The sequence below is a fragment of the Sitophilus oryzae genome, unplaced genomic scaffold, assembly GCF_002938485.1.
Source record: "Sitophilus oryzae breed Bouriz unplaced genomic scaffold, Soryzae_2.0 scaffold_1974_pilon_pilon, whole genome shotgun sequence".
In the NCBI taxonomy this organism is placed as follows: domain Eukaryota; kingdom Metazoa; phylum Arthropoda; class Insecta; order Coleoptera; family Curculionidae; genus Sitophilus; species Sitophilus oryzae.
In genome coordinates this window covers 1,072,664-1,095,452 of record NW_022146695.1, presented here as the reverse complement: position 1 = coordinate 1,095,452, position 22,789 = coordinate 1,072,664, and the positions used below count along the sequence as shown (strand labels likewise).

General features: G+C 32.3%; 4 protein-coding genes across 6 annotated transcripts; 2 read left to right on the top strand and 2 right to left on the bottom strand.

The window, feature by feature from the left end:
- Positions 1 to 18: 18 nt before the first annotated feature.
- LOC115883640 (myelin expression factor 2) lies at positions 19 to 11,301 on the bottom strand. Of its 3 annotated transcripts, none has more exons than XM_030902015.1 (8): positions 11,164 to 11,301; positions 10,514 to 11,105; positions 7,512 to 7,682; positions 6,350 to 6,553; positions 5,990 to 6,188; positions 5,096 to 5,246; positions 2,404 to 2,503; positions 19 to 473 (listed from the first exon to the last, which is right to left on the bottom strand). In XM_030902015.1, the coding sequence occupies exons 2-8, from the start codon at positions 11,099 to 11,101 to the stop codon at positions 279 to 281; spliced, it is 1,608 nt and encodes a 535-aa protein (XP_030757875.1). In that variant the 5' UTR covers positions 11,102 to 11,105; positions 11,164 to 11,301; the 3' UTR covers positions 19 to 278. The 3 variants fall into 3 exon arrangements, with proteins under 3 accessions (XP_030757875.1, XP_030757876.1, XP_030757877.1); XM_030902016.1 differs by having other exon boundaries at positions 5,096 to 5,243; XM_030902017.1 differs by lacking the exon at positions 2,404 to 2,503 and having other exon boundaries at positions 306 to 473.
- Positions 11,302 to 11,613: 312 nt separating this feature from the next.
- On the bottom strand, positions 11,614 to 12,745 carry LOC115883655 (pseudouridine-5'-phosphatase-like). The gene is made up of 3 exons (XM_030902042.1): positions 12,457 to 12,745; positions 12,174 to 12,392; positions 11,614 to 12,121 (listed from the first exon to the last, which is right to left on the bottom strand). Exons 1-3 carry the CDS (start codon positions 12,509 to 12,511, stop codon positions 11,709 to 11,711), a joined length of 687 nt encoding a protein of 228 aa, XP_030757902.1. The 5' UTR covers positions 12,512 to 12,745; the 3' UTR covers positions 11,614 to 11,708.
- Positions 12,746 to 12,857: 112 nt separating this feature from the next.
- LOC115883657 (ras-related C3 botulinum toxin substrate 1) lies at positions 12,858 to 15,512 on the top strand. Its single transcript, XM_030902043.1, has 3 exons — positions 12,858 to 13,267; positions 13,334 to 13,566; positions 13,625 to 15,512. Exons 1-3 carry the CDS (start codon positions 13,152 to 13,154, stop codon positions 13,861 to 13,863), a joined length of 588 nt encoding a protein of 195 aa, XP_030757903.1. The 5' UTR covers positions 12,858 to 13,151; the 3' UTR covers positions 13,864 to 15,512.
- A 2,771-nt stretch (positions 15,513 to 18,283) lies between these two features.
- LOC115883663 (33 kDa inner dynein arm light chain, axonemal) lies at positions 18,284 to 22,512 on the top strand. Its single transcript, XM_030902050.1, has 5 exons — positions 18,284 to 18,427; positions 18,487 to 18,684; positions 20,126 to 20,336; positions 22,148 to 22,335; positions 22,404 to 22,512. Exons 1-5 carry the CDS (start codon positions 18,335 to 18,337, stop codon positions 22,437 to 22,439), a joined length of 726 nt encoding a protein of 241 aa, XP_030757910.1. The 5' UTR covers positions 18,284 to 18,334; the 3' UTR covers positions 22,440 to 22,512.
- Positions 22,513 to 22,789: the final 277 nt, after the last annotated feature.

Sequence of the window (22,789 nt, the reverse complement as noted above, 5' to 3'; positions counted from 1 at the left end):
AATAAAAAATAAATAAAATAAAATCTCAAAGTATTTATTTATTTCTAAATACAATTAAATATTCACAACATTTGTTGACTGGTTAATTATATAAAATGACATAAATACTAATATATAGTGAGACACCGCCTACGAAAATCAAACCAAGTTTTCTTAAAACCAAAAACTTACAATATGTAAACAATGTGTCTACAAAAAAAATACGACTTTGCCATTAAACAAAAACGAACATTTGTTTCCAAGTAGACCCACCGAACGTTTAAAAACTAACCTTACATCTAATAATATGTTCTCGCTTCGATATATCTACCGTCTATTCTTGCTTTGTCCAGGTTTTTGATAGCTCTCTCTGCCTGCCATTCGTTTCCATATACAATGAGGAAACTGCCAGCACCCTTCTCCTCCCAGTAGGAAACCTCGCCAAATTCATTTAGTTTCTCCTGAAGGAGTTTAAAGGATGCCGAAGGTGGGAGCTAAAAAGAAAGAGAAAAATGATTTACATAACTTGTATTTACGGCTTTATTTGGAAAGGTGTTTAAGCTCCGCCCTCTAACGTGACGTCAGACTTGGTAGTCTATAGATTCAATATAGCAAAATAAATTTTGAGTATGTTTTCTGACAATAGAAATGTTCACAAAAAAATTAAAGCGTGCCTACTTCTCATAAAATCATTCATCATGACATTAAAACTCAGTATGCAAAGTTTCATAACATTCCGTAAAAGGCTTATGCCTAAAAAATCCGTGCGAAATTATGGTAATCGTCTTAAGCCGCTAAACGCTCACCTACGTCACTGCTTCGATCGGTATTTCCGCGCGAGTAAACGGTGCTGTTTGCACGCTGTGGAATTTCTAACAGAACCAGCTAGAATACGACATATATCGCGTTGTGCTCGGATGTAGTTTGTATATTAAATTTGGTTTATTGTGACATATTTGGAGTTTATTACTAGTTTAAAAACAAAGCTACTTAGTGAGATGGAGGACGGGTTTACTTAAAAGCTACAACAAACAACACTTGGTTTTTAACAATACAAAATTATTGAGTTTTTGAGCTGTCAGAGGCCGTATTTAGGAGGAGGGGGCCAAATTTTAATTATCATATTAAACTGAAAATTTGCATGTAACTTATGACAATGTAAAATTATCATATTGTTGATCTGGTACAGGGCCGAATTAAGGAGAAGGAGCCAAATCTTAAATTTTAATTGTATTGACCTGAAAATTCGCACACGTATACAGGGTGTCCATTTTAAAATGAGGTACCTACATGGGGATCTTGAAGACCATTAAAGTTACAAGATCGGTTAAATAGAAGAAAAGTTGCCTTTTTGTGTGTGTCCAAAAATAATCTAGGTCTATTTTATTTAATATTCATATACCGTTACGTAAATACAGGGAGCAAAAAAAAATGTGCATTTTCTAAACACCACCATATTTTCTTTATTATTGGAACTAAGGTCATCAAAATTTTAACATAGGGGCAAGGCAATATGGAAATTTTAAAAATTATGTCCAAAAAAGTATAGGCGTACTACGTTGCGCATGGCCGAAATGCACTTTTGCTTTTCCTATGGGCGCATTTTGAAATACATGGTTAAAAACGTTTTTAATAAGGATTTTTAAAATGCCAAATTTAAATATGGCGCTAATAAGAAAAATAAAAGCTGACCTCGGCCGTGCGCAACATAGAAGGCCTAGGTTTTTTTTGATATCATTTATGAAAATAAACAATACACCTTCGTGCACGTCTGCAAAAACAATGCGGCAATTGCACGATCGTACGGCCGCCATCGATCGATCAAAGCAGTGACGCCAAAAACAGGTAGCCTCGAGCCGGGTACGTTTCCTAGCCTTGCTGCATTTCTCAATTTTGTTTTACGTTTATGTCAGAAAATTATATTTTTTTAAGAAAAAATTTGAGTGCCGTGTTTTTTACTCATATGTAGCTACCGAAATTCATTGAAATTAGAAATTAGTGAAGTGGTCTATTCAGCATATCCAATAACAAATAAAATAATGTTTGACATATATTTTTCGACAACTGTCATTGACAACTTACAAAAATTACTTTTAAACATGTAAAAAGTGAGGTTATATTATGACAAGAGAGTTTATATCTACATAATATTATGTATAAATTTGATATAATATAAAAGACATTTGAAAAAAAAAATCTTTTGGGCATTTTGAAAAAAAAATCCCTTAAGATTTACATTGAAACAAAGTTAATCCAAAAATAACAACAAAGCATAAAGTTTTAGCATAGCCCAATATTTCTTTTTAAATAGAAAAAATTGGCAAATATCAGTGTAATAAATAAGCCAGATACAGTTCAAATTAAATTTGATAAATACTTCAGAAATTTAATAGATTCATTTGTTTTCAGTCAAATTTAACTTACATTAGAGATTAATATCTTTCTTGAAAAACTCTTGCTGTCAGAATTGGACTTCATCAGATTGTTTGTTGTTCCGAAACTGCTTTGCTGATAACTATTGCCCCTTTAAGAGAAAAAATAAAAACATTAGCTTTTTGTTAAATAGTAATACATTAGTAACAGTCAATTGAAATGGATATTGTGTTTCATTCTATTATTTCTCAATTATCTCTCAAGTTAATTTTTTACTCAGATCTTATATTAATTAAAATCAGTATCACTTCAATGATTTGAATTATGTTGAGTTTTTAGTAAATATTGTTTATTGTGTAATTTAGTAAAAATATTGTTTCAATGTAATTTTTATTAAATTAATATCGGGTGTAGAAGATGCTAACAACATGACAGTTTGGAAATGACAACAATTAATTCTGTGTATTAGAATATTAATTTAATGTACACATCGTAATTGCAAATTATTTGTTTGTAGAATATTTAAAATGCTGGACCCAAAATCAATTTTATAACATTCCATGACAGTGAGAGCGGTCTATTTTTTTAATTCACAGGTTAAGTTGTATTTTCTGTCATTTTTTGGATGTCATCTGTCTAAATCTTCCCTGTCTCGTTAGAGATACTTTATTTTTATTTTAAATGTGTTAAGTACTGTACAGGAATGCAAGATGCAAGCAAGTGTTGAGTTACTCCTATTTGTTTTTAAATCTTCCACTTTCAATGTAGTCAACAATGATCCTAGATCATATATACTTACGTGGATAAATCAACGCCATAAGTTTAGCATTAAAAAATATGTCTCCAACATCACAACATGCCATTTTCAAACCTTCTTTATTGCGCTTATGAAACGCTCAATAGGTTTGTCTTTCTCGAGGGCCTTAGTTTACGCCCATGCGCATTAAAGTTGCACGTATTTCCAAAATAATCACAATTTTATACGGTTTAGAAAGTACAAATTATACATTGTTATGGAAACCAACTTTTCATTGTCATCATATATTGTCATAATCATATGTCATAATATTATTTCCATTGTGTAACCTTTAGAACTTTTTCTTTAATGGCCATAAGCGGGAGTAAAAAGACCAACCGCCCGAACAAACACTAGAGGCGCCACCGGATCTAATTTTGACACAAGGGGTCGCGCTTAACTTTTTCAATTTTAATTCACTATTCATTGTTTTCAAACTATATTATTAGATTTTGTTGTATTTTGTGAATGTATAAATGTTTTCTTAGTATAAAGTTGCATCATAGTAATTTAAATTACATTACATACATATTTAAGATTCAAATATTATGACATATATGTCAGTTGCCGTCTAAAATGTCATCTTGATAAAAAGTTAGTTATTGTCAAAAGTAGTTAAAATCATGTTAAAATATTAAAATTTACAAGTTATAATTAGACATTTTATATTATTTCAACAACAAACACATAATAGTACAGCGTAATGTTGATATGCAGGTCCAAAACAAAAAGTGCCGTTATATTTTTCAGTTTTCTTTGTCAGCCGCAGAAGTTTCAGTGATTTTAGTGTTGTCGGATATTTTTATTTGTGAAATACAAATATTGCGTTTGGATTGGAAAACTAAAAGTGAAAGTTTTATTGCAATGTAAGTAAGCGTTTGTCCATTTTATATTTTACTTTTTTCATACCTACGACAAATATACATACTACATTGAAATTTTATAATTCGTTTTATTTAAAAAATGTTAGAAAACAAGCTTGTAGTCCTGTAATTGATATAATTGTTATGTAATATATTCCATTTAAATGTAATATATTACTTTTCAATTAAAAAAATGTAAATTTAAAAAATATATTAAAAATATATACAGGCATTAATTGAAATTTTTTGAGTGCAAACAAACACGAGAGGCGCTTTATTATTTACTTTCATTTCTTAACAATGACAGACGAAGTTCTAAAGGGGGATGTTTTGTGTGTGCAACGACGCTTGTTTTATGCGTTTTTTATTCAAAAATTGTATATATTACTCTTTATCTACTGCTTTTATATAGCCAAGGATGCAAGTGTGTTCAGTGAAGAGTTAATTTTAAGTTTGTGGAACTATATTTCTATTTTTTTTGGTTGGACTTTCTAAATACTCGTAAAAATGACTAGAAAGTGTTTAGTGTGTGAAAGTTCTAATATGAAGGTCACCAAATTCTTTTCATAGGTAAGTAAAGTATTCAGTTGTTCTTTTATTTATATTAAGCCACGTGCATACTTTCTGGTTAGATTTCCTGAGAATATTGATATTCGTACGGAGTGGCTAATGTATTTTTTATATAATTTAATTTTTGTGGCAGTAAACATTCAATTTATTGTTCAAATATAAGCATTTTACGAATTGAATTTTTAAAATTAATGTTAAAATTTGGCGCGTGGACAATAGGTTCTCGACAAAGATAGATAGAGTTGAAGCACCGAGTATGCAACAAAAAAAAGAAGATAAATGAAAGTCGTTGATATGTTGGCGACAGTTTCCATAGTGATTTACTTATCCACGAAGTATATATGATCTAGGACAATGATAAAATTGAGGAAGTCTGTCCAACAAGAAAATACATAACAGCGACAGTTGTCTGTCATTTCCAAACTTACTCGCTGAACAGGCGTTACTTATCAAGTGACAAAGTAATGATGACACAATTTTTTTAACCAAATAATTGAGTTGATATTGAACTTACCTTCCGCTACTGCCGTAATTCGTAGGGTACGTCACTGGAGCATTGGGGTTGTATGTATCGCTTGCCCTTCCAAAAGCGCTCTGTGTCGATCCAGTACCGGTTCCAGCATTAAGGTTTAATCCAGCGCCACCCCCCAAGTTACTGGAAGCTGCTATAAATTTGTTTTTTTATTAATACCTCCAAACATATTATAAAACTGCTATTAAAAATAAAACCTATTATTTCAATTTTAATTTCAAATCGTTTTTTTAAATTTCAGATACAAATATATTGTGAGGGAATTAAAAAAGATAATTAAATAATTAATAAAATATATAAAATTCATTACAGTACTCTACTTATATATTGTAAAAACATATTGTTACATTATGAAAATTCACCACAATACACAAAAAAATAAATTTTCATGTCAGAAACGAACATCGTCTTCAAATAAAACTTGTTCAAAAATAAAGACTTTCTTGTATTTTCTATTATAGGTAAATCTAACGCTTCCAGGCTGAAACAAACAACATTGTTTCAAAGACGCATATCCCCACAAAATACCTACTTTAGGAAAACTTTCGAATAAAAAGATTAAGAAAGGAATGTAATGATGCATTCAAGCATAAAATACTGAATCGACATCACAAGCCCCATCCTTGACAGTTCTGTTTGACCTTTCAACTGACTGACACATTCGAACTTGATTTGAAATTTGAACTTTATGGATTTGTGCTGTTCTGAACTTTTTATTTAAAGTTATATAAAACAAAACCAACAAATTATTGAGTACACCCTACATTATATTTTTAGTTTTTAGTTTCAAATGAAATAATGGCACTGATTAACCAGAATTTAATATGTTCCTTCCTTAATATTTTTATTTTATTCAAAAGAAACCGCTTTACTTACCGTTTTGTAAAGCGGAAATCTGCTGTTGCGTTTGCGCAGCCGCCGACAAAATACCACCATTCGTGTTCATTAACGACTGTAGGTCGGTGGTTCCCCCTAAGCCGTTCTGAAGAAAGTTCGACGTCAGACCTGTCAAATTAGCGGCGTTTAAACTGCTCAAAGCTTGCACATTACTCAATCCACTCAATGCGCTCGCCACCTGAAAAAATCCAATAAATAAAAGTGTTCTACAATGCTAAAATACACACACGATCGTGAAAAAAAAAACGGTGTCACGGTTGCCTTCCATATGTCGTTATTTCGAAGGTTATTTCGACGCCGTTTTTTTCCTAGATCGTATGATACAGTTTTTAACAATACCGAGAGGGGGTTGTTGGGTACAGCTCCCAAAATCCCCGAACCAGCCTGGGCTGCGTTGCCGCTGTTGGGCAAGTTGTGAGCGACGTTGCGGAGTGGTTCGCCGTTTTGGCCCAAACCCATACCTACGGCCTTCAAACCTTCCGGTAGTTTCAAGCTTTCGTTCGCCCTATCCATGCGAACTGTCATGGATCGGTCATTTAACACCTTAAAGAAATTAAGAAGTTTGGTATTCTCATGTAATTAAGAATAGCTCTCGGCTGTATGTCGGAAAGTATTAGTCGTAGAGCTTGCGGAAAAAAAATATTTATAACTAAAGAGAGCATGAGAAATTGCTGGAAATTATTTTCAAGGTTGTAGAGGGACCGCTAGAGGGCGCAATTGCTATTAAAAATAAGAAAAAGAAGTTTTTACACAATTTTATTGTTTAAACGTTATGATATAGAGTAAGAAACGCTCTTTTAAACGAGCCCCCGTTTGTCAGATTCCGTTCATCCAGTCCGGAGTTATTAATGTTTAAATAGAAACAGATCTAACCTTCCCCCACCACTTTATTTTGGAAGATAGGGGAAAATGGTTCTAACAAAAAATATGCAAAATTTTCTAAATATTATGAATCTATTATATATAGTATCCGTTATCTAGGCAAAATTGTGTAAAACTCCTTTTTCATATTTTTAATAGCAGTTGCGCTCTCTAGCGGTCACTCTACAAACTTGAAAATAATTTTCAGCAATTTCTCATGCTCTATTTAGTTATAAATATTTTTTTCCGCAAGCTCTACGACTAATACATTTCGAGATACAGCCGAGAGCTATTCTTAGTGGGACACCCGGTACATGATCATGATTATGATCCTTCAAAGCAATTAAAATTGTTTTTTTTTTATAAAAATAAAATTCTCCAGTAAAAACTGAGCTTATTTTCAATTGAAATTAAGAAAAGTCTTTCTAAAAATATACAAGTGTTTAAAAAATGAACGGCCAAATTTCTCATTAAATGAGACATTATATTATATACTATTCATTTCCAATGTTTATAGGAACTTTTTTCGTGCTTTCTATGAGGAGTCACCCTGATAGTTGGCTGTGAATTTGCACACAGCACCCTGTATATTCTTTAAAAAAAAAGCTGAGGTTGAAATTAGGCGAATGCTTATGCTTACCTGATTGTGGAACATGGAAATGGCTTGGACAGCTTCCACTGGGTGATCAAATTCTACCACGGCAAAACCGCGACTTCTTCCTTCTTTATCTACAGGGAGATCAACCCTGATGACTCTACCAGCTAGACGAAACACTTCTTTCAACTTCTTTTTGTCGACGTTGTATTCCAGCTAGAAGTTACACTGATGTAGAAACTTGTAATTGGGGAAAAGGGTAGTGTTACAAAGCAGAGAGACAGGGAGAATAAACAAAAAATAGACAATAATAAAACCAATCTACTGAGCCGATAAAATCAAACGGTATCAACTTTGTATTAGGCTGTAATTCATAAATTTTGATTGTCGCCTTTTTACTAGACTTGTGTTGACAACAAGAAAAAAAAAACTATTATTGAAGAACCCCATAAAATTGATAAAATACAGATTGCTTAATCCTATACTGCATTCCGAAAATTTTACTCCTGCCTATTATAAAAAAAAAGCCTCAAATTTAGTTGTAGAGAAAAATGCGGTAAACATTACTGTAATTTTGTACGTTTTCATGCACTAAAGAATTGCAACAACCAAGAAAAACCAATTTATTATGGAAGCATGTGAGAGTATAATGTTAAACTTTCCTTTTTCCTAGTTCTGCGAGGTTTTACAATATCATCTGTCTATCATAGCAGAGAGGCATCAAGTTCAGGTGTGAAAAATCGTTTCAATTGAGCTATATGTACTAATAATGCCTGTGAGTGTTGACGACCCAGAAACACAATTTGTTTTGGACAAACCCACTCACTAAAATTCTGACAGTAAAAACTTTTCCTTCAACTTCATTCTTTGAACTTTAATAATTTTATCTGTGTGGTATCGCAAGAAAGCCTCAAATTCACCTGACCGAAAAAAAAAATAATATGCATAATGCCTCTACAACATTGTAACCCATAGATTCTGGTTCAACGCCTTTTCACTAAACCTAGTGTAAAGTGCGAAAATGTTAACCAAAATTGTTTTTATTATTGCTGAACATCCTAAACATGATGCTAAAGTACTATTTGACTGCCTAATCCTTTTACTTCACTCGGTAATTTTTTCCACCTGCTTATTATCAAAAAAAGACCTCAAGTTTAATTGTGAAAAAAAAATGCTGTGACCAACATTACTGCAATCCCTAACTTTATATTTGGCAGGTTTTCCTTCACTAAAAAACTGCTAATGTTGACAACCAAGAAAAAAACCTATTAAATTTTGTGATAGTATATTATTAGTTTGACTTTTAGTTTCTCTTAAGTTCTCAAATTTTAACATCATCTGTTGGTCATGGCAAAAACGCTTCAATTGTGAATACCATTACAGCTGAACTACACGAACACCTGAGTGTTGACAACCAAGAAAAAATACTCTATAATGGACAAACCCACTTACTAGAATTCTATGATAGTAAACACCTTCCTTCAATTCGTTCTGTACGTTTTAACAATTTCATCAGTTTATGGGTTTACTTATTCAAAAAAATCTGTACAATGGTATTTACAACATTGTAATCCATATTGATTTAACGTCTCTTCATTAGAACCAACATCTTAAAGCGCTGTGAGTGTTAACAACCAGGAAATAAATCTATTATGATGAACCCCCTAAATATGTCACTAAAATACTATTAGATTGACTAGTACTTTTACTTCATTAAGTAAATCTTATTCCACCTGTTTAATATCAAAAGATGGCTTCAAGTCTACTTGTGGAAAAAATATATGAAGTGGACAACATTACTGTAACTCCTAACTTTTTATTTGGCAGGTTTTCCTTCACTAAAAATCTGGTAATGTTGACAATCAGGAAAAACAACTAACTGCAATGGACAAAAACTAATACTTTCTGTGATAATATACTATTAAGTTGACTTTTCCTTTAACTTAGTTTTGGAAGTTTTAACAATATCATCTGCTTTTCATAGCAAAAACGCTTCAAATTCAGTTGTGAAAAATCATGTCATTTGAAATACATGTAATAACACCTATGAGTGAGAACCAAGAAAAAAACAATTTATTATGGAAATCACGCTCACTAAAATTCTGTGATTGTAAAAACCTTTCCTTCTTCAAGTTTCAACAATTTCATCATCCATTTATTATTGCAAGACAGCCGCAGGTTCACTGATCCAAAAAAAAATTGATACATTGCAATGTAATCTACCACACTGTAACCTATAAATTATGATTTAACGCCGTTTGATTAGAAACCCAGCATACTAAAGCACTGCGAGTGTAAAAAACCAGAAAAAAATCTTAGTCCTTTTACTTCATTCTGTAAATTTTATTTCACCTGTATATTTTGATAATGAAGGCCTCAAGTTTATTTGGAAAAAAGATACAACAGTAATGGCACTGGTTTTCCTTCCCAATTTTTCTTTTTTTTTACAATTTAGATATTAAGTCATATTAAACAACAAAACCTCTAGATCTTTCACTTATTTCAATTTAAATATTATATACCAACGAGAAATTTCAAGGCCCCACTTTTTCAAGAACATAGTAATCTGAAAGATCATTTCAATACTCATGGCTTTCTATTTCCTTTAATCTTTTTTGAAAAATAAACATGTCCCAGATGAAGTTAGCAAATTCTTAGACTAATAATAAAGGGGATCCATAATTAGTGTATAACAAAGATATAAATAAATCTTAAATCAAGGTTCCATAAAAACACAAAGAGCATCAGTCAACAATCCTTCCAAATAGCAAGAACTGTAGGATTTAATGAAGCCAAATCTATTTTTGCTTAGTTTCCCAAAGTCTATCTTTTTTGGTGTCATAAAACAGGAAAGTCAAGCAAAATATCCAAAAAAATTGTGGTCTTTCTTCAAAAAAACAACAAAAAATATAATCCCAAGTTCGACCAAGTCCCCTTTAATAATTAGTCTAAGGATATTATCAACCAATTATAATAAAAAAAAATACATAATCGGCATCCAAGAACACTACTGACAGAAGTTTATAAATAAAATTGTAGATACTTACATTAGCAACAAAAACCCTGTTAACGAGAGGAGCGTCAATAAACAGGGATTCAAGAAAATGTGGACTTAGACCATAAGTATTGCCCCACTTGCCATCATCCTGACGAAGAGCATTTCCTAACCCGCCGCTACCGCGGTTCTTCTCTCTATCCTCCCTGTACCTGTCCTCATTACGAGACCTCTTGCCTCCGATGACATTGCCTTGCTTGTCCCTCATGTTGCCACTGTCCTCTTTAATGACAAGTTTACGGCCCTTGACCTCGTACCGCTGCATAACCTCAAGACATTTCTTAACAGAAGAAGGATCAGAAAATTCGACAATACCACAACCCCTAGGCTTATCATGATCATCGACAAACATTTCAACAAACGATACGTCACCAACTTGATCACGGAAAAGATCTTTCATATCTTGCCAGCGGTATTCATAAGGTATATTTGATACATACACTCTGTTTACAGATGATTTATTGGAGCCTCCACGATCTCGGCCTCTGTCCACGCTGCGGTCCCTCGAGTTTTCGGCAAACCGGCTTTGTCTGTCCCCCCGGCGAGAACGATCTTTGGATCTTTCTCCGTCTTCGCTCATCTTTCTAGATCACAATAATAACTATTTTATAAAACCGCAATATTAAATTGCAAAAAACTTACCCTGATTTTAGCGTATAAACAGATTTAAAACAGATGCGAAATAGAAAACCACCCACTATGTGAAGCGCAACGAAATAGAATACAAAATGGCGCCGATAAGCCGAGTCAATGACATTTGTTGCTTCGAAAGCGTTGCGATAGGTGGCGCAAAAATCAATAAAACTTAAAAGTCCCTAATAAAGAAAAATTCCCTAGGCCGCAAGCCAACAACTCGATAGCTCTGTCGATAGTAGGGATGTTTTTTTTAAATATATCGATATGGTCGTATCCATTATCCGCTGCGTCAAAAACTTTTATTAACGTTTTTATACAAAAACATGATCTGCAATAATGTTAAGAGTGGTTAATTAACTTGAAACATAATTTATTAATATCAAATTTGTTTTTTTTAATACAATTACTTGAATAGTAACAACATTAATAAATATTTCTTCATTCACTAGATTTCATCACAAATTAATTAATTTAAGTGCGTATTTATATATTCATAATAATTTATATTTATTAAATTAACTAAAAATAAATATATTAATTTAAAAGAAGATTCAATCATCAAATGGTGGTAAACCAAATAATTCTGGTTGAAATTCCTCTAAAGAATTTAATACTAAATCTGCTTGTTTTCTGTGTTCCTCAGCTAGACCTCGTTCAGGTATTAAAACACTCAACATGCCAGCAGCTGAGGCACCTTTAATACCATTTGGAGCATCTTCCAATACCAGAATATCATTAGGGTTGGGCTTATCAGGAAATCTCGATGCACATATTAAAAATATATCTGGCGCTGGTTTGCCATTTTTGACTTCAGGATCAGACGTACCACATACAACATGATGAAATAATTGAAAGACTTCTTGATGATTTTTTACTTTCAACTCATAGGAAAATTTGGATGCTGATGTAGCAATAGCGATGGGCACTTTATGTTTCGACAAATGTCTTATCAGTTTTTCAGCACCTAAAATGCTTAGCATTATTATATTACTTACTTATTATTTATTAGCTCTTACCTGGCATAAATGTGGGATGCTGCAACTCTTCATGCATTCGTTTATGATAAACATCCAAGAATTCTTCTGTTGATAAAGGAATTTGAAGCTCTTTCAGAAATATTTTTGCTGTATCCTGCTCTGGAGTGCCCAAAATCTTGAGCTGTATTTCATGTGAATATTCCTGGCCCCAATCATTTGCAATTCCGCCCAATATTCTTTGATATATTGATTCAGTTTCTGCAATAAAATCGTTGTAAGTTTTATTAATAATTTCATTTTAATAAATTAAATTTATTCCTACCTAAAATAGTCCCATCCATATCAAAAATTACGTGGGTCACCTTTCTGAACTTCATTTTATTAAAAAATCACTTTATTTGCGAACTGAAATCACGGCAAGTCAAGTGAGAACTGATTCCCGCTAAATGAAGTGAATGGTTTCAATATCAGTTAATCATTTAGATTAACATTGTGTAAAATAACACTTATCTTATGCAATATAGCCTAATGGAAAAATTTTAGCACATATTTTAGATCATTTTATTATAGTAAACAAAAAAGCGAGGTTAAGTAGTTAAGTTGGTTGTTAAGGTCATCTAAGGTCAAGAATGACCAACCTAAAATACACAAGAAGACTGACAATGGTGCTAATAACAGGGATTTTTCGTTTCAGAAAGTCATCATTCCATGACATTTGGTTGACATTTTAGTGTAAATTTTTGGCATTTTATTCATGATTTGTAATTTTTATCAATTTTTGTGGGTATGCTGTTTATATTTTCGTATTTTCTGATATTATTTTTTAAGAAATAGTAATGAAGATTGGTTCTATTAGGTTGTTTATTATTAATTGGCCGTTATTAAAGTTACATTATAACACTCTTTAAACCAATCCTGGTGTATAAGAAAAGACCCAGCCCAACTCTAAAATAGGTTATAAATATTGTGTTTAAAGTGTTTTAATTTAGTATCTACACTCGGGAAGAAATATAAAATATGTCTTCTGGACGCCCCATAAAATGCGTTGTGGTCGGAGATGGTACAGTGGGAAAAACCTGCATGCTGATTTCATATACAACGGACAGCTTTCCTGGAGAATATGTCCCTACAGTGTATGTATTGATATTGGTTTGAAATTATACTTGTATAGATTACGAATATGCTTATTTTACCTTTAGATTTGATAATTATTCTGCTCCAATGGTAGTTGATGGAATATCGGTTAGTTTAGGCTTATGGGATACAGCAGGACAAGAAGATTATGATAGACTTAGACCATTATCATATCCACAAACCGATGTTTTTCTAATATGTTTTAGTGTAGCATCTCCTTCTTCTTTTGAAAATGTTACTTCAAAATGGTATCCTGAAATTAAGCATCATTGTCCAGATGCACCAATGATTCTAGTAGGTAAGTAAAATTAACAAAACATTACAAATAGACTATTCCTAACGTGATTTGATTTTAGGCACCAAAATAGATTTAAGGGATGATAGAGAAACACTTAATAATTTAGCAGATCAAGGACTGAGTCCAATTAAGAGAGAGCAAGGACAAAAACTGGCTAACAAAATAAGAGCTGTGAAATATATGGAATGTTCAGCATTGACTCAAAGAGGACTGAAGCAGGTTTTTGACGAAGCAGTTCGGGCAGTACTACGACCTGAACCACAGAAAAGACGTCAGCGCAAGTGCATTATTATGTAAATTTTTCTATTAGATTTTTTAAATTATTTCAAATTTATTTTAAACAAACCAAAACTTGATATTAGGTAGAAGTTTTTAATTTACATCGAATCTCTAAATTTAATTTTTCTGGTTTTTGTAAAACACAAGAGGTTCTTGCACTAACAATTATAAATAAGGGTACTTTTTTCTGTTTTCATGCAGCAGGTTTTCATACTTCATACTTAATACAAAAGAGTATATAATATGTCCGTCCCTGGTACTGATTTCTTGTGTTTTTCAATGTTTTCTTTTTTAACTGACTTTATAAAATTGTTTGGTAGAAGATATATTTACAAATAGAATTTGTTCATTTAAATAATATATAAAAAATCCTCTTCCAACACAAGAATATATATAATCAATCTTATGAGGAATTAAGTGAGTTTGTAGATTATGATAGTAAATTTCATATAACCAATCTGAATCTTTAAAAATTTTGGTTTTGATATTATTTCTTAAGGTTTTGACTTATTTTTATTTATTGTGTTTACGTAACATTAAGACCAAGGTGGCAGCTTGAAGCAGACTGATAATGTAATGAAGGATTTTTAATAAAAAAAATTAGGCATTATTTTTTATACAGCTAGCTTTCACACTTAAAGAAAACGCAACAACTTTTTGTTAATAACTTTGGATTACATGCCACTTTGTAACATACAATTTTAATGTTGAATCAAACGTTCGAAACAGGATAGAACAAAAAAATAGGTAATCAAAAATTAACTGTATATATTTGTATAAATTTCTGTTACCCAAAGTTTATATTGGGTGTTGTTCAACAGCATTTAAAACTGATAATTATTATTATTAATAATAAATGAATAGCATTTTTATGTCAATTATTCATTATATGCATTTATATACAAGTTTTGTGCCATTTAAGAGACAATTTCTTTTGATATTTTTAAGTTGAGATATAGTGATTTTTATGAGGCTTATTTTTTATGTTACTGTACTACACAGTATAAATATTATTCCAGTGAATTTTCAGAAACTTAACGTAGCGTTATTTTGTTTATTTACTTCTTAAGGAAACGGTAGGGAACAGAAATACCGTATGGTTGAAAAAAAAAACCGTCAGAGTGGTCTCTGAAACGACAATCCATGACAATTTCAAAGGCTACTGTGGCGCCGTTTTTTAATCTACGGTATATATGCTGTGTGTTTGAAACTATGAGCCACACAGTGTGTAATTTACTAGATATTTAAGATTAGTTTACTGGCCACTAAAATATTTTCATTTATATTTCACAAAGTTTTACTGAGGGTTTTAAAATTTGTTACAACGATTTGTCAAAACAAATAATAACTTGTGGTCTTGACGCTTTTGCTTTTTACTTGTTATTTTTGTATTTATAAGTATGTTTTTTTGTATCTTAACTAACCTTAGTCTTAAAAAAATTATATAAAATGAATCTCCCCATTTGTACTGAACCTAAACATAAAAGAATTTTATGTTTTAAGACCAAAGTTAATGTAATATTCTAGTCACAATTTAAAGTAAGCGTTTCTTTGCACAATGAATCTTATCATCTCGAATCTACGATCACCTCTTACATTTTTCTTTTTTTATGTAAATCACATTAACTTTATTACTTTAAATAAATCTATATATTGTAATTTGCTAACTGGACATTTTATTTTGTGTAAATCTCCATCCATACTTATTTCCTTAACTGTTAAACCTAAGAATTTATTCTTAGGTTTATCACAGATAGCTTAGGGGTATAAAGGTATTCGGCAAAGTTTACAACCTCACCCTGTATATGGGACAATTCCATATACAGGGTGATGTCCTGTATGCCAAAGAAAATTTTAATTTTTTATTTTGCATAATTTGTACTTAATTTTTTTTCTGTTTAAGATGCTGTACAAATGTATTTACTAAAATATAGTCGAAATAGACTACCTAACTGACGCCACATCAGTGGGCGGAGCTTTAAAACTTTTCGAACAATGCATATAATTTTTTTTATAGCCGACTATTCAACTTCTCTTTTTTCGTCACAATAAATATACATTTAATTCTAGGATCTACTATTTCAAAATAGACTAACTTTTATCAAATTATAGAAAAATCTCTTCGCCAGCACCTCAAATATACCGGGTCCGTCACGAAAGTGCTCACCACCATAACTTTTTTATTTTTCCAGATGAAAAAACAAGATTTGGTATGTTAGTATATGACATAAATTAGGATTAATTGGTGAATTCAATTGATTTTGGTCACTTCCTGTTTCACCGGAAATGACTACAACTTTTGATTTTTAAATGGCACCCTCGGTATATTTCTAGTTTATTCGATAGAAAATGATCCTCTGAGTCATAGATAAAAGAAAATAATCTACTATTAAGATAGATATGAAACTTAATAGTAAAATTTTGGGTCAAAGCGCCCCTCCGTGTTTTTAGTGAAGACTACGTTTAACCCAGCGCCTTCGCCTTTTCTGCTGTAAATGTTTTTTATGTTTATATCTGAATTCAAAGGATTTATTTTTAAAGTTACACTGATATATTAGTATATCAGAGTAACTTTAATAAAACATAAGAATATATATATTTTACGATTTATTTTTTTATTTATTTTACAGAGTTTCATGGAAATGATCGTAAGTCGACTGGCTGTCTAATGAATAGACCGAGATTTATAGATTTTAAAGCGAACGAAAAAAAAATCAAACAACGAATACATACCATATATTTTTCTTTTATCTAAGATACATACCTTATCGTATGTTGGAAACACGTACATTTTTGCAGTTTTGTTAGTTTCTTTGCAAGATGCAACACAACAAGAAAACACCATTTTTACAGTAAATAAATAATAAAACTATTTCTGACTATGATATTTAAAATTTAGATAGATAGAAAATTAACAAACAAACGAGTATTTGCAAACGCAGGCACAAATTCAATAAAAATCAAAATTTTTCCTGCAAAAATCAGGCTTTTTTCACTGAAAAGGTATTTTTTGATTTTTCAGCAGTCATTGTCAAGTTGACAATATACAGGGTGTTTTCGAATTAGTCTAAAAAAATTATGGTGTGATTCCTCATGTGTTCTTAAAACAATTTTTATATAACCATTGGGTCTAAAGTACTTCCTTTCTGATCTACAGGGTGTTAAAAATTAAAAAGAAATCGATTTTTTTGCTAACATAAATGGCACACCACTGCTTTTTTAAAGAAAATATATTTTTTTCTTGACTGGCCATCTTTTTCAACAAAATTGATCTTTTGAGTTTTTCTTTTCATCAAACGGTTGTCGAGAAAAAAAATAAATATACTTATTAAGAGCCCGCCTTAATTCGTTTTCTAACGATTTTTTATTTTTTAGATTAATTAGAAAACACCCTGTATATGCATATCACAGGCAACCAAATAAACTAGTAACCTCTAAAAATTATTTTTCCTACCACTAGCGACATACCGTGTTTTTAGTGTGTACTAAAATATTTTATCAAAATTTCACCATATAAGTTTCCAGGCAATGCCTCTGAGTAGAATGGCATATCATATGTCAACTTTTGATATTTTCTCTCAAAAAAATCGTATTTTAAATTTCTCTAGATCTAGAATCGCAATCTAGAGTGCTATGGCTGTGTTAAAAACACAAATTTTTAAACAAGGGGCCTTGGAAAAATAGATTTGATCGTCTAATGTGTTTAGTGTCTTGTCCTGGCCAGTTAAAAGATGCCCAAATCATATTTTTAATCGTATCTCAATTTTTTCAAATGAAACAATAAAATTAAGGGTGGCTCATTAGCATATTTGGAAAAATCATTTTTTACAAATAATTTGTTACCACACACTTGGTATTTCGAGTCAAATTGTAGTTAATTAATCAATTAAATTATTATATAATTAGTTAATTAATCAATTAAACCATATGCGAAAATGTCAAAAGTGATATTGAGAGTGTGATTTTCTATCGAATAAAGTAGAAATATATACCGAGGCGCGGGTGCCATTTAAAAATCAAAAGTTGTAGTGTATGTAGTAATTTATGGTGGAACAGTAAACAATTAAATACCGTCAATTAATCCTAATTTATATCATATACTAACATATCAAATCTCGTTTTTCATCTGAAAAAATAAAAAAGTTATAGGGGGTGAGCCACTTTTGAGACGCACCCGGTATACCTTAGAACTGTTTTTAATCATATATCAGTGCCCAGCTCCATTTTATGTACTTCCTAGATATTTTATTCTCATTTGAGCCATAGCGTTACCAAACACGATGTCAAATGCCAAAACGAGGAAAATTTATACGAGAAAAACTATATATGAGTCATGTATTAACAAATTTTTAAAGCAAAGAGTCTAAAATAATTAAAGGTATCTTTCCTACCGCGTTGCCATAGCAACTGTTGAAAGTTTATTAAATTATTGATTAGATTCAAATGAATTTTAATAATTTTGAAAGACGGTGACAATACCTTTGTAAAAATGGCAGAGAGACTGTTAGTTACGACAAATACATTAGTAAAATACGACAACCCAATTTTAGTAACGAGACATGAACAATCAACGTCTTCGGAAGTAAGTATAATTCGAGTTCTTATAGAAAAAGTATTTGTAATCAGTGAAATTTCTTCAAGACCGACGAAGTTAAGAAGGGCGTTCTACAAGTAGAGGTAAAAAGAGAGACTGAGGAAATATTAAATACGATATTACCACCTAAAGAATGGGAAGAAGACGATCAGTTGTGGAGGCAACAAGTGTCCACGACGCCCGCCACCAGATTGGACGTGGTGAATTTGCAAGAACAGCTGGATATGAGACTTCAGCAAAGACAGGTACTTACATCTCGTTAAATACAAGATGATATGAATTTGTTGATCCATTTTAACAATTTAATTTTTTTAAGGAAGGTTGAAAATATACCGGGTGCGTCTCAAAAGTGGCTCACCCCTATAACTTTCATATTTTTGCAGATAAAAAAATGAGATTTGGTATGCTAGTATACGACATAAATTAGGATTGATTGACGTATTAAATTGTTTCTTGTCACTTCCTGTTTCATCGGAAATGACTACATGATTTTTAAATGGCACCCTCGGTATATTTTTACTTTATTCGATAGAAAATGAAACTCTGAATAGAATGACATATCATATACAACTTTCGACATTTTCGCTTAAAAAATCGTATTTTAAATTTCAATCTAGAGTGCCATGACTGTCTTAAAAACACTAATTTTTAATCAAGAAGCCTTGAAAAATAGATTTGATCATCTAATCTTTTTCCTGTATTGTCCTGGCCCGTTAAAATATGCCCAAATCGTTTTTTAATCATAACCCAATTTTTTTTAAAAGGAACAAGGGTGGCTCATTAGCATATTTGGAAAAAGCATTTTTACGAATAATTTGACACCGCACACTTGGTATTTCGAGTCAAATTGTCGTTATGAACCGCATGTTACAATTTCAAATAAACCATATGCGAAAATCTCAAGAGTTGACATATGATATGTCATTCTATTCAGAGTGTCATTTTCTATCGAATAAAGTAAAAAAATACCGAGGGTCTCATTTAAAAATCAAAAGTTGTAGTTATTACCGGTGAAACAGGAAGTGATTGAAAACAATAGAATATGCGTCAATCAATCCTAATTTATGTCATATACTAACATACCAAATCTCGTTTTTTATCTGAAAAAATAAAAGTTATAGAGGTGAGCCACTTTTGAGACGCACCGCCATACCGTATGATTGAAAAAAAAGTGCGTCCAGTTGGCTCGGAAATGACTATCGATGATATTTCGCACATAAATTTACATATAAAATGACAGCGATCAGCAATCTTCATTTCTTAGCCATCGCTGATGCCGTTTTTTTTATCATACGGTATTTTTTATTTATTTATTAATATCTCCGAAACTATTAAAATATTTTTACTCATATCCTAGGATTACATAAAGTGATCTGGGAAAGGAAGCAAAAAATGCAATAATATACAGGGTTTCCAAAAAAATCCTTTATGGGTATTTCGCCACTGCACTGCAAGAAAATCTACAAAATAAAATAATTATTTTTGTAAACACTTCTGCGTTAAACCTAAACGGACGCTGCTTGTCAGAAGTTATGTAAACATGTATACAAATTTGCCTAACAAAGCAAAAAAAAATGCTTAACGTTTCGGAAAGTTATCTCTTTCCGTCATCGGAAGCAAAAAAATACAAAGAATAAAGAAAAAAACTATTTAAAATATTTCAATTCAAGAACCATATACTTATAGGCTCGTGAAACTGGTATATGTCCTGTACGTCGAGAACTCTATACACAATGCTTCGACGAAATAATACGCCAAGTAACGATAAATTGTGCCGAAAGAGGGCTTTTGCTCTTAAGAGTAAGAGACGAGATGCGAATGACCATAGAAGCGTACCAAGCCCTTTATTGCAGCAGTGTAGCGTTTGGCATGAGAAAAGCCCTTCAAGCTGAACAGGGTATGAGTATATTTATTTTTAATAATTATTTTTAGTTAAACATTACAGTGCGACAGTCATCATCTGATGAATACTCATATTATACAGGGCGAGTCTTAAATAAGTGCGCACTCATACTAATAGCCTTTAATTCTTCTTCTCGTCAGTTATTGCTCGGATCGTTGTTCTCCACCCCTCTCTATCTTGAGCGGCTATAGAAGCCTCTTGCAGGTCGTGACCAATAATTTCTTTGGTTTCGTCCACCCAGCGCGTCGGAGATCTTCCTCTTGATCGTTTGCCATTAATCTTCCCTTCGATTATGATTTTTTTCCAGTCCATCTGTTCTTCTCGAAATCTGCCCGAAGTACCTAAGGTATGACTGGTTTATTTTGGTTGAAAGTCTTGTGTTAATTTCAACTTAAAATTGATGCGTTGGTCCGATGTTCTGTGTATGAAATTCGCATCATTCTTCTGTAGGCCCACATTTCGAAAGCATCTATTTTTCGTCTGTTTGTAGTTTTGAGTCCAGGGGCGCTATTCTGTACAATCGTCGGAATCGGTGAGTTACCGATAGCTATCGGTACGTATTTGGATATAGTAAATATGTGTTAATTGTTGTTGTCATAGTTACCGATCGGCCCTATGACAGATATCGCAAATTTGTACCGACGACTTTCGGTATCTCTACCGTGCCCTTGTCAACCTCACGGAAGAGATACCGAGAGTCGTCGGTACAAATTTGCGATATCTGCTATAGGACCGATCGGTAACTATGACAACAACAATCAACACGACGCTCATTGGCCGTACGTACCGATAGCTGTCGGTAACTTGCCGATACCGTATCGGTAAGTTACGACAGCTCTCGATATGTATTTGTATATAGTAAAAATGTGTTAAGTGTTGTTGCCATAGTTACCGATCGGTCCTATGGCAGATATCGCAAATTTGTACCGACGAAAATCGGTATCTCTACCGTGCCCTTGTCAACCTCACGGTAGAGATACCGAGAGTCGTCGGTACAAATTTACGATATCTGTCATAGGGCCGATCGGTAACTATGACAACAACAAGTAACACATATTCACTATATGCAAATACGAACCGACAGCTATCGGTAACTCACCGATTCCGACGATTGTACAGAATAGCGCCCCAGGTCTCTGATGCATAAGTAGCGATAGGAAATATCAATGTGTTTACTAATTTTAATTTGTTGAGCTGGGATATTGCAGAGTCTTTCCATATTCGTGTTAGTTTTATAGTCCAGCTACGAGCTATTGCTAGTCTGCGTTTGGTTTCCTCGTCACAGCCTTCCTTGTTTGTTATGAGCAATGTTATCGGTAATTAAACTTTGCAACCACCTCAAAACCATCAATCTCCCTGATGTTAGTAGGATTTCGGTCTATTATCATGACTTGCGTGTTCCTTTTGTTCAGCATAATGCCATGTTCCGCACTGATCTTACTCAACCTTCTCATTATTTGAACAAGTTCTTCCTCAGAGCATGCAAGAATTAAGATGTCATCGGCATACTTAAGGTTTGTGATCTTTTTTTCCACCTATCGTTAGTCCGCCTCGCCAGCCCTGTAAGACCTTTCTTATTATGTACTCTTCATAGATGTTGAAGAGTATGGGTGATGCTATACAACCTTGTCTCACACCACGTTTCGGACTAAAAAACTTTGTAGGCTCGTGAAACTGGTATCTAATGGTAGCTATAAAATCCTTTAATATTGTATATTTAAAATATTGTGAAATCTTTCACATGACTTATTATATTGATATCATTTTTGTATAAAATATATAAAAAAAATCTTGCGGTGCTTTAGGCAAATCGGACCTATTCCAAGAAGTCGATATATTGAAAAACGAAAAATTAGACCTGGAACATCAGATAACGGAACTAAAACAACGTGCAGAACAAGCTGACAGAAGGGCAGCAGAAACTCGTCTAGCTGAAGAAAGGAAACATACCGAAGAAATAGCCTTCCTCAAGAAGACCAATTTGCAACTAAAGGTAATTTCTTTAGAACCTTCGTTTGTTTTCAGTTTTTTATATCAAACGTCACGATCGATATTTTTTAGACACAACTGGAAGGCATTATAGCTCCCAAGAAATAGATGGCGATATTTTAGTATTAACAGTTATTTTATATGTATTTAATTTAATAAAAGATATGTAATGTAGTCGTGATCTATAGTTTTGATACAGATTATTGAATACCCAGTTAGGCATCTTGTTGTGGATTACTTTGTGGGAATGTCTAGGCTATGCCTACTCGCTACGACAATCATATCGTCGGCTTTATGACGAGAAGGCGTATCTCGATTTTTGGCGATTTTGAGATATCAACGTCATGACATGCCCAATGGGTCATATTTTAACATAGCGAATTTGCGCATCTCAATATTGTACCTTTTTCATTTTATATTCGTTTAAAAATTTGCCCCATCTCAAATACTACAATTCT